This window comes from Delphinus delphis, chromosome 5, assembly GCF_949987515.2.
Source record: "Delphinus delphis chromosome 5, mDelDel1.2, whole genome shotgun sequence".
Classification (NCBI taxonomy): domain Eukaryota; kingdom Metazoa; phylum Chordata; class Mammalia; order Artiodactyla; family Delphinidae; genus Delphinus; species Delphinus delphis.
In genome coordinates, this window is record NC_082687.1 from 44,646,950 (window position 1) to 44,659,090 (window position 12,141).

Genomic DNA, 12,141 nt, shown 5'->3' on the forward strand with positions numbered 1-12,141 from the left:
CTTGAATGTACTCAGCCAGGTGATCCCTGGAAGAGTTAATATACATTTCATGTAAATGCAGACGGTGCCGGGAATCGTGAGAAACAGAGGATTAAATTAAATCATCCATATGGTCCATTAAGAAGGGTTTTTCAGCAACAGTAAGATGCCTGGACCGTGCCAAACATTCTATAGACAATGAAGATGTTTCTGAACAATTCATAATTGTCCCAGTTATTCTGAAACAATTAAAAATAGGTTTTGCCTTTGGGACACAGAGCCATGGGGTCCACTTTGAACTCGACCTGCCACCTTGTGGAAATTGGAGGCAATAAAAAACATGGCCCTTGAATAATACGCTAATAATAATATGATCTGGGCTAACATTTTTTGAGGGCTTACCATACGCTAAGCACTATACGAACCATCTTTTTCTTTTTTCTTTTTTAATTGAAGACCTTTATTAACAGGTGCTTGCAGTTTGTTGACTTTTTTGAAAAAATCAAGCTGTAAACTTTTATTACAAATTAAAAATGAGATTCTTAAAAATCTCAACTTGACCAGATATGAAACAATTTAAAAACCTTTAAAGATGTATTGAGAAAAACCAGGCTTTTTTAAAAAAAAAAACAAAACACGTATGTCATTACTAAAAAGAGACGTCTTTAGGTAAAAATAATAAAAAACCCCATGCTGCATAGGTAACGCAGATCGTTCTAGTTATCCGGTCAACAGGCAAAAAGCAAGCACTTTAGTCTTTAGGTCCAATCTTTTGTTCATTTCTTATTGCTGGAATTTCATATTCATTTCTTCGTGTTGGATGACTAAACCGGATGATGGTAGAGATGGTAAGCCAGCATTTACTCAGCCCCGCCCTGCTCAGCCTCGGGAGCGGACGCATTCTCAGCTGGTAGATCTGCTGCTTTTGTCTCTTTGCCACCTTGTGGTTTAGGGTTTTCTGGGCGTCTGCGTCGGTAATTGAAGTTGCGGCGGTACCGACGTTGAGGGGGCGGCTGACCTTGGGTCTCATCTCCTCGATTTTCCATATCCTCTTCACTGCCGTCCTCTCTGCGCTGTCTTTGGCGAGGAGGGCCCCTGCGGAACGGTGGTCTATAACCCCGATACATATTCTGTGTCACTGGTCTACCTTGTTCTCCTGCACCCTGGTTGTCCGCACCCTCCATCACCTCTCTCTGCACGGGACGGTTGGAACGCTGTGCTCGACGCCCATAGGGTCTCCGCATGCAGTAAGGTGGGCGCCTGCGCCTGCGGTAGGGCCGGCGCTGTCGGGCCTGGCCTTCGGAGACACTCTCGGATCCGTCCGCCTTTTCCCCACTCTCACTCTTCTGGTACTTCTACTGGAGGTTGCGTGGAGGACCGCTGCGACGTGGAGAGCGGCTCTAGTGGTCGCGGTCTGCGGCACGTTTACCGCCTTGCGCTGGAACCGCTCCAGGGCCTGCATCGTTTGCTGCTTCGCACCCTCTTCTCCTTCAACGACATCGGACTCCACGGTCTCCCCATCTCCTACACCGCGAAGGTGCCTCCTGGGGTTCTTCTTCTTTATGGCAGTCCGGTGAACAAATGCATCTTCCTCGGTGTCATTCCTATTGATGAAACCACACCCGTTTCTCACACTGAACCATTTTGCTGTTCCCAAAACCTTCGATGCGATGGTCTTTTTGTCTCCGCCGGCAGGCGCCGCCGGTGTGAGGCCGCCCGGGCCGCCGCGCCCGGCGCCGCCGCTGCCTGTCGTGCGGGGCTTGGGGTCGGCAGCGCTGAGGGCGGGGGGCGGCGGGCGGCTGCCGGGTCTCGGCCTCGCTGCTTGTGGCTGCGGCGACGGTGACTGGGGCCCCCTGCGGCAGCTGCGGCTCCTCCCGGGCTGGGACGGTAACTAGGCCGGCGGCAGCGGTGAGGCTGCTCGGGGCTCTCTGGGGTCCGCTCTCCGCTCCCTCTACCGATAGAACTCTGTGCTAACCACCTTTTAAATGTTTTCTTGTTTAATGATCAAAATAACTTTATGAGATAGGAACTACCACTGTCCCCATTTTAAGGGTGAGGAAGAGGTGACTTAGCAAGGTCAAGTAATTTGCCTACAGTCACAGATCTGGGCAGCATGACCTCAGGGCCCGTGCACTAAACCACGCACTGTCCTGTGCCCTATACAGCCCCTCTCATTCTCATGTAGTATTTAAACATTTAAATAAATATTGCAGTTCTTTGGAAGGGTCAGTAACAACTTTCCATCTTGAGATAACCACGTTCCATCAGAATCATCAGAAACATACTTTTAGCAGCTACCAGCTGGCCCAATGCATAGGAGGCAGGAAGGATGAGAGTAGAGGGGTTGGAGGAGAGCTTTCCTTGCAGCCTTTCATTATCTCAAAGTTCCTTTCTCTTTGCAGGGTTCTGTCCAGTGATCACCACTCCCTTCATGTTCTTATGTTTCTTCATACTCACTCATGCACAAATACCATCTGACCTAGATCCTACACCTTGGTTTTCCCGCTGTGTAACCTTGGGCCTAACCTTTCTGAGCCTCACTTTCCTCATCTGTAAATGGCGATAACACTGACTCATATAACCATGCTCTGAGAATAAATGAGATCTAAAATATCCAGCATAGTACTCAGCACATAGTAAGTCCTTGATTCATATATACAACAAAAAATGATAATTTTACTATCAATTCTACATCACGTTTGAATAGCATTCAATACTTTTCACAGTAGCTCCAAGCATTATTTCCTGTGCTCCTTACATCAACCTATTTGGTGCAAAGGGCAGGAAAGATCTACAACCCCACTTTACAAATAATTGTCATTAAGATTTGTCATGTACCTACTCTGACTAGGGAACTGGACTAGGAATTTAGAGATGTATAACATTTACATTGACTTTCACAGTGGTTTAGTAGCTATCCTTTTTTATGACAAGGTACACAGTGAATCCCTGGTGAGATAACAGAAAACATATATATTGGTCTCTGCCCCTCGTTCATGGCACAGGACTCTTAAAACCCTTGTAATTTCCTAAGTGGTAAGAGCATTAGGAGTATCTTTTGTCCTAATATTTGGTCTTTGCTAAGGAGGCGACTCTGAGTGGCTCCTGGATGAGGGCTGGTCATTGGAAAGGCAAAGCCATGATTAGAAGCTTGGAATTTTCAGCCCTGCCCCTCGTTTTCTTGAGAAGGGTAAAGGGCTGAAAATGGAGTTCATGATCACTCAAGCCTACGTGATGAAGCTTCTATGAAACTCCAATAGTCTGGGGTTCGGAGAGCTACCGGGCTGGTGAACACATGGAGGTACTGGGCAGGGGGGATGGAGGGAGGTGGGCCTGGATGGGGCATGGAAGCTCCACACCTCTTCCCACCCACCCTGCCCTACACATCCCTTCCATCTAGATGTTAATCTGTATCCTTTACCATATTCTTTTATTATAAACTGCTAAACATATGTAAAGGTTTCCCTGAGTTCTGTGAAGCACTCTAACAAATTGGTCACACCCAAGGTGGAGGTTGATGGAAACTCCAATCTTTAGCCAGTCAGTCAGAAGCACAGGTGACAACCTTGACTGGTACCTGAAGAGGGGGGTAGTCTTATAGGACTGAGCCCTTAACCTATGGGGTTTGCTAGCACCAGGTAGACAGTGTCAGAATTGAGCTGAACTGCAGGACATGCAGCTGGTATCAGAGCACTGCTTCTTGGTGTGGGACCCACTCGCCATCTTCATCTCCACCCCAACCGCTGCCCAACATGGGAAATTGGTGATCAGAACCCATTAAAGAGAAAAACCCAAGGCCTTCCTAGTTTTGTGTTTTTCATGTTACACTCTGCCCCTTACTGACTGGAGATGAAGGCTACTTCTGTAGCCATAGTGGGGCACCATCACTTCAAGAAGCACAAAGGGAAGGGATCCAGATAAAATGATGCTTCCCCTACTTCCCCCAGGGCAATCTTGTGGCCTCCTAGAAATTATACTTATGAATATATGACTTACACAATGGAGTGATATGTAGCAGTCAAAATAAATAAAATACATGACATGCAATGCTATAGATAAGTGCCTTTTACATGCCAAGCACTTTCTAAACACTAGGGATATAGCAGTGAATGCAACAGACAAAAATCCCTGCATTCCAATAACTAAGTTCTAGGGTTGAAAAGAACAGTGGCCTTGGAGTGGGATAAATTCTAAGGCAAAATAGTGGTTAATAGCCTGGACACTGTGAGTTGGGCTGCTTGGGTTTAAATCTTGGCTCCTCCAATGGGCAAGTTACTTAATTTCTCTAAGCTTCCATTCCTGTATCTGTGAGTTAACGCCTACATTGGAAAGTACCTTGAGGATTAATGATTTATCATATACTACACTGTTCAACATAGTGCCTGATATACAGTAAGCACTCAATGAGTATTAGCAATGATTTATTGCTTGGTGAGACACTTACTTACCAAATCACTTAAGCCGAAATCGTGAGGGTATACTTGACACCTGACCCTTTTGATTATTGTGTTCTGTCAATTTTACCTCCTAAATACTTCTTGAGTGTGTATATTCCCCCCCCCCTTTTCTCCCTTGCCATTATCTTAGCTCAGACTGACGCGTCTAGTATTGATTAGAAAATTAATTTGCCAAGTGGGCTCCCTGCCTTTAGCTTTCTTCTCCCACACATTCCTCTTCCTTGATCAAAAATTTGACCAAAAAATCATTTCCCTGATTGAAATCCTCCTTGAATGCTCCTTCCATGACTCTCCCTTGCTTGTAAACTCTTTAGCATGGTCTGTGAGACCTTCATAATCTAGCCCCTGCCTATCACCGGTCACCTCCCCTTGTACTCTAAGCCTCCACCACATGGGTCTCTCTCCCTGAACAGATTTTAAGCTCTTTGGGCAAAGGAAACGAGTCTTCGTTCCTCTGGTGTACCCAACACTTAACTTAGCACAGGGTGTGTCACATGGTAGGTGAACTGAAGTCTATTGAAGAATGGTTGCAATGCTGTCATGATCATTTTGATGTTGCTTGGTAATAATAAATGATAACATGGTAACCGAACACTTGCCATGTCCAGGCACAGGGCTAAGTGCTTCACGGGCATCATTTCACTTAATCTTTTTTTATTAAAAAAACAAACCTATGAGAGAGGTAAATGCTGTTAAGATGAGACAACTTTGGTTTAGCAGGGTTTCGTAGTTCCCAGCATCACAGAGTGGTAAATGGTAGGGCAGGATGTCAAAACCTGGTATGTGGATTCTAAATCCCTGTGCTTTGTTCCCATATGCATCTCAGAATGAGAAATAACTTCTCCATCTTTCTGCAAGGTCTCAGAAATGTTGACCCGTGGAATCCACTGATTAAAAGTCCTGGACATCACTGTTTCTCATACAGCTATCATTTCTATTTTAGGTCAGACTAATAACTCTAACTAGAATTTTTTACCTCATATATTTCCTTTTAGTCTAGGTATTTCATCCTAGGTCCCTTTCAAAGGTAACATGAAAGATTTGTTGAAATGTGTAGTTTTGCCAACTTATTTTAGAGGAAAAGCATATCTTAGAAACTTGATTCTAAACACCCCTTCTGGGAAAGTAGTATTTAACATGAAACGACCACAATTCGTGCTTGCCATTCAGATGGGCAATGGTTAGATCAGTAGTTCAGCAGATGTGTTCTGAAATAAATTATTATGCATTGCCACTGCTCTAGCTTGATCAGACGAGAAAGGGGAAGCCAGGAGTACATACATCTTCGTGTTTATTCCTTTCTTAAGGATGAATGTGATTAATAAGACGGTAGACAAATGGAAGCAGCAAAAGCTTTATAACCAAAACATGTTTTAAAATATCATTAGTTGTCAGTGCCGGGTACCAAACAATGCTGGTTGATGATAACAACAGATTACCTTTTACAGAGGCAAGAACTTGTATTACACTGTTTTGCATTTTATGTTTTAGAACAGAACAAAGAGTCTCACTTCCAAAGCAGAAATATAATTTGGATAGTATTAGCTGATCCTTAATGTCATTTAAAAATTTCATTTATAAACGGCTACATTATGATGAGATGTTCTACGATAATAATCACTTTGTTGTTGTTATTATTATGGAACAATGAAAATCTCTATTAGGAAAACAGGTTGCTCTTGACACTTGCTTGTACTTATAAATACTGAGAGAAAGAAGTAATTAGAGCTGTGGGAAAAGTCCGTCATGGGAGCAGGCAGCCTTTAGAAATGACATTCTTGACTCAGTCATCTCCTCCACAGATCTTTACGAGTGTGATTGCATAGTCTCCAGAAGTATCTGACTGTAAGGGACAGGACCGATGGAGAGAAGGACAGACATGGCGTAAATAATGAGGGGACCATGAATGAATCAAATCGCACAGCACTAGGGGATTCACTGGCGTGTAAGGCTCATGACCTGTACCATTTAGTGAAATGCACCTGTAATTCCATCACCCATTCACACCTGAGTGTAATCCTGTTCCAGCCTAGCATCTTCTTTATAATATATGATGTTTAAATTATTCCTGATATACTGCAATTAAATTTCAATTTGCGTTTAAAAAAAATGAGTGCATCAATTACCTAATATTACATAATCTTATTTTTCTCACAAAACTTTAGGAAATTATAGTTTTAATAATATTTATATTAGTATTTATCTAACACTTGCTCTTCTAAGGGTTAACTCCTTTAACCCTTATAATAACTCTGTACAGTAGATACCATAGTAGCTCCACCTAACAGATAAGTAAAACGAGAAAAACAGAGGTTGGGAAATTTGCCCCAGACTATATAGAGAATAAATGCAGAGGGAGGATTCGAACCCAGTTAACCTGGCTCCTTAACACCAAACTATACTTCCTGACTTAAGAAAGTGAAATGAACTACATCCCCACAGAGTATGTTTCCCAGTTCCTCTCGCCTAGGCTAGCCAAAAAAGGATCTTGGTTCAGAAAAGATACCAGGTGAGATTGAGGCTTACAGTACAAGATGCCACGTTTGTTATGAGTCTGGGAGTTAGAAACCTGGGAGTCATCCTCGACTCCTTCCCTTCCTTTCTCCTCACACCAAGATGTTCATACCAAGTCCCTTAAGTTTTAACTCCTAGATATCTTTTGAGTCTTTGCTCTTTCCTCCTTTTGTATCACCAGTAGCTTTGCATCACTATTTTGTGTTACAGTCAGAGCTACTCTAATATGACGAATATAGTAACTCATCACCCCACATACCTTCTATCTTATGTCCAATTCATTCTCCACAGTCACAGGGATCTTTTCTAAATATACTTCTGGTCATAACACTATGTTCTTAAAATTTAAACACTTCACTGGCCTCCCATCGCTCTTAAGCAAGACAAAATCCTTAGACATTGTCAGAAAAAGTCCTGAATGATCTGGTCCCGCCAGCCTCAATTTTCATTAATGTTTCCTCCACCACGAGATCTTTCCACTTGCAATTCCTTTTGTTAGAAGGCTCTGCTGACCTCTGACCCCCACAGCCTTCGCCTTGTTAAGTCTAGTCATTTTTAGATCTGAATCATAACCTTCCTATAGGTCAAATCCTCCTGTTATGTGATCTTATAGCACAATCTCCTTTACATTGAACATGGTTGTAATTTTACATTTATTTCTAATTCCACAAGGACAGAAAACTTTTTTCTTTACTTATAATTGTAATCCTGAACCTGGCACATAATATACATTCAGTAAATATTTTAAATGGAATGAATGGAATACGAATTCTGTGATCTCAAGTCTTCCTTTCAACTGAATGCATATTGCCACTCAGATTTTATTTTTCTATATTCCCAAGATAGACTCCTAATCAATCAAGTGCCTCATTAATTCTTAGCCTCCTACTTCTCATCATATATATGTTTCTAGAGCATTCCCCTTTGAGACCCTATTGACCGGCATGGCACCTGGCTCATGCGAGGCACTTAACACATGCTTATTCACCTGAAAGGCAAGCTCAAGACCCATTTCCCAAGAAATATTCCCTATCTAATCCCAAACGTCTTTTTTTTTTTTTGCGGTACGCGGGCCTCTCACTGCTGTGGCCTCTCCCGTTGCGGACCACAGGCTCCGGACGCGCAGGCTCAGCGGCCATGGCTCACGGGCCCAGCCGCTCCGCGGCATGTGGGATCTTCCCGGACTGGGGCACGAACCCGTGTCCCCTGCATCGGCAGGCAGACTCTCAACCACTGCACCACCAGGTAAGCCCCATATTATTTCTTTATGTCAGCCACTTTATTCTCTCTTTTTTTAAAAAAAATGTTTTGCATTTATAATCTCACGTTTTAGTATGTACTATCAATATGAAATATTATTAGGCAGAATACTGTGGTAACTCATATTATTATCTTGTAATTGTTTTATTTATGCCCACCTCAGTCTCCACACAGATTATGAATTAATTGAGGGTAGCTATTATATTTTCCTTTAAAGACCCTGGAATTATGCTATTTATTAAATAGGTACTCAACTTGTTGATAAAGGAAATCTACCAAAAACTGTAATTTCATCCAATTTTTAAATTAAGATCCTATTATTAAGAAATACAGATTTGTTCTCACCTACTCTCTTCCTCTTCTCCTCCCCTCCAGTCATCATTTGAGAAAGGTGTTAATGAGCAGAGAAATGTCTAAATTAAAGGAGGAAGGAAGAGGAACCCAAGGCTGAGATGATGTACAAAATGGAACTCTAGCTCCTGAATTACAGAATTTTAACCATTGAAAACATCCTATTCGTCAGTCTTGAAAACGTAATGAGATTACTTGATAATGTATGTTAGGTGACAGAAGTGAAGAAACCTTAGATAATTTTAAATTACACACTGAACTCTGCAGCAATGGATTTTTCTTTTCTGTCAAGATACACGTTGCTTAAATGTTTCCTAATACAATAAGCCTCAATTACCCAGACCATGGAGGGGGGCAGGGAGAGCTACCAGTTAACTGAATTTCCTAGTTTGCCAAGGGTGAACTGAAGGCTTTCTTCGTGTTTCAACCTTGTTACTGGCAATCTTTATAAAACATATGCCTCTCCTTTTCTGCCTTGGTAAAAACAATTTAGTTAACGTTATTGTATCTTTCTCTGTTGATTGAAACTATTGTAATGTGTCAGATCGATTCAAATTTCGTTGAGTATGAGCAGTTGATGGAATCCGTGCTAAGCCCCAGGCACAGCCTGACAGCTGCCTTTTTGAATAAGTTTTCTATTTCAACTTAGGCATGCATCTTTTCCTGCAAAGGTTTGGTGCAAAAACAACAGCTCTCATTAAAAACAAAAAACAAAAACGATTTTGGTGAATGAATCTAGTTGACTAACTGAGGTGCAGTGGAAGTCAACTGGTAATATTTACCAAAATTATGGATATATTTACATCTGTCTCAGCAATCCTACCAACTCATGAGAACTTATCCCTCAGATACACTTGTACCTTATGAAATTGTATATGCGTATTGCAGCGTTGTTTATAATAGCAAGAAACTTGAAACATCTGTCGATGTGGTAGGTACAAATATACAAATAACGGAATGATATGCAGCTGTTAAAAAGAATGAGCAAGCTTCCTATATCCTGAAACAAAAAGAACTCCAAGGTGCAGAATGATGTTATCTTTTGAGTCAAACAAAGAAGAAATTTTAAATACGTACTTTTCTTCTATTGTCAGAAAGAAAAACTGAAATAAATTAAAATACTGCAATATAAAAAACAGGTTAAGCAACTTGCATATGCTATTCACAAAAGAAGAAAAATTAGTGGCCATTAAACCTGAAAAAAATGTTGAGTGTCTTTTATGTGCCTGGGATTTTAGAGCTGAAAAATAATCACTGTCTTTAAGGGATATTTTGTTATTACTCTTTTAAACTCAGGAAACACATTTACACACTGACAAGAGAGAGAAACCTAAGTCACATATCTCCCTGTTTTGAGAATTATAAGGGAAAAAGGATGGGTAGAGAGAGGCATGATATGTTTTGCTATTTATAAGAAGAGACTTACTTTAATTGCTGAATGTAGGGAATAGCCATACTGCTTCTTAAACTCTGCTCGAATGTCCAAAAGGTCAATTTCTGATCTGGAAACCATTATTCGGTTCAGAGTAAACTCATCAGTCCCAGCGCCCTGTTGAGAAATGCAAGTGTCCACAATACCAATCTCATTGCTCACAAAACAACATATAGAACTATATTTACAGGACATAGATAATGGTACACAAAATAGTCAACCACAGTGACTCTCCTTCACTCATTTTTCATCAAACATCAACATTCATTTATTCAAGAAATATTTATTGAGCACTTTGTGCCATCACATTGTCAAATGCTGAAAACAGAGATGAGATGCCCCGCTTAAACTTTCAATTTTGTAAAGGATACAGGCGAGAAAATGGGCCATTACAATAAAACCTGACATATGGGAACGACTGGGTACTACGGGAGCATATGCTCGGGAGGCCTAAGATAGATCAAAGATTAAGAAAGGTCTGTTTGAGAAAGTGGTATTGAAGCTGGGGCCTAAATAATCAGCCAGGGGAAGAAGGAATGGAGTTCTTACAGAGAGGAAAACAAGTGTTCCTACACAGGAAACAGCATGTGTGATGGTTTAGGGCAAGAACATAAATAATCAGAAGGAACAGCAAGAAATATGTCTAGAAAGGCCAGACTTTGTAAACCGTGAAATGAAATTCGACTTTATCCCAAGTGTGAAGAACTACTGCAATCTGTTAAACATGAGAGTGTTGAGATCAGATCCGATTTGTGGTTTCAGAAAATTCCTTTGACAGCAACAGTATGAAGAATGGACTGCAGGGCAAGGGTGGGATGAAGATAACAGAATAAGACTGGAAGCTTTGGGACCCATCCAGAGATGATTACATAACCAGAGCGAGAAGGGGAGAGACAGAGAGACAGAGACAGAAAGATGATGATGATGATGGCCTGACCTAGAATAATGGCAGTAGGGATGGAGAAAATGGATAGATTGAAGAGATGCTCATAAAGGTTGATTGACAAAACTTAATGATATATCATCTGAGGAGAATGAAGGAGAGGGAAGTGTAACATTTCTCGCTGAACGGTTAGGTGAATATTGACACTATTCATTTATTCATTCATTCAACAAATGCTTATTGAGCACCTCCTATGTGCCAGACATTGTGCCATGTGCTGTGCGTATGGTAGTGAACGACACAGATGATATCTCTGTTCTCATGCAGTTTATGTTCTAATAGATGGAGATGGACAGTAAAGACAATGAACAAGTTGCTCAAGTACATGGTAATAAGAATGATGGGATGGAGTGTGAGTGAAAGGAAGCCAGCTGACCGGTGTAGTGAGGGAAGGCCTCTCCCAGGAGGTGACATTTGAGCTGAGACCTCAGAGATGAGAAGGAGACAGCCATAGGCAGACCTGGAGGAGAGAGGACGACACATGCAAAGACCCTGACATGGGAAGAGGCTCAGCACAGTCAAGAAACAGAAAGAAGGCTGTGGCTGATGTGTAGGAACAAGGCTGGGGAGGAAAGGCATAACTTCAGCGACTTGGGCAAGGCTAGTTCCTGCTGGGGTTATCCACTGAGATGACTGAACGCAGGATGGGGGGCAAGACTGGGGTGGGAGGTGAGGTGAGGAAAATGATGTGTTTACTCTGGACACAGCCTTGTAGGAGCACATGGACTTCCACAGGAAATGTCCAGGAAGAACCTGAAGTAAGCACCTTCTATGTGCCAGGCTCAGTATGAGGGTCTAAAGACATAAAAGAGCAAGAAAACCTCCTGAACAGATTCCTGGAGCTCCCCATCCAGCAGTGGCAGCAGACGAGAAAACACAGGGTTTCTGTATCATGAAAGGCCGCTGACGCAGTTTGGTTTAAGTAAGGCAGCTTTGAGAGGCTACTGGCTCACGCTGGAGGTCTGTCATCCTAAAACAAGTCGACTGCCCGCATTACTGTGAAGTGGGGGAAATGATTTACTCAACACTTCAGTGTACCTACGTCTGTAATGATGAGGATACTCATTAACAACCAATGAGCCAAATTAGTAGACACATTAGCTACAGAAGAGAACTCATCAAGGTGGAAAAGAAATACGAAATTCCATCAACATTAAGCAATATTTTTACATTCTCCTTGAGGCAAGTTAAGAATATATATGAAG

At 42.0% G+C, this 12,141-nt stretch overlaps 1 protein-coding gene and 1 pseudogene across 2 annotated transcripts in view; both read right to left on the minus strand.

Annotated features, from left to right (window-relative positions):
• Positions 1-739: 739 nt before the first annotated feature.
• LOC132426250 (Y-box-binding protein 1 pseudogene) lies at positions 740-3,325 on the minus strand (annotated as a pseudogene).
• Positions 3,326-5,776: 2,451 nt separating this feature from the next.
• The window catches only part of ANXA3 (annexin A3), a 53,500-nt gene continuing 47,135 nt past the window's right edge, over positions 5,777-12,141 (minus strand). For both annotated transcript variants that reach the window (XM_060012299.1, XM_060012298.1), the window contains 2 exons: positions 9,988-10,110; positions 5,777-6,279 (listed from right to left, as the gene is read on the minus strand). In XM_060012299.1, the coding sequence (XP_059868282.1) occupies positions 6,220-6,279; positions 9,988-10,110 (183 nt within the window). In that variant the 3' untranslated portion in view covers positions 5,777-6,219. The remainder of the gene's footprint in view (positions 6,280-9,987; positions 10,111-12,141) is intronic.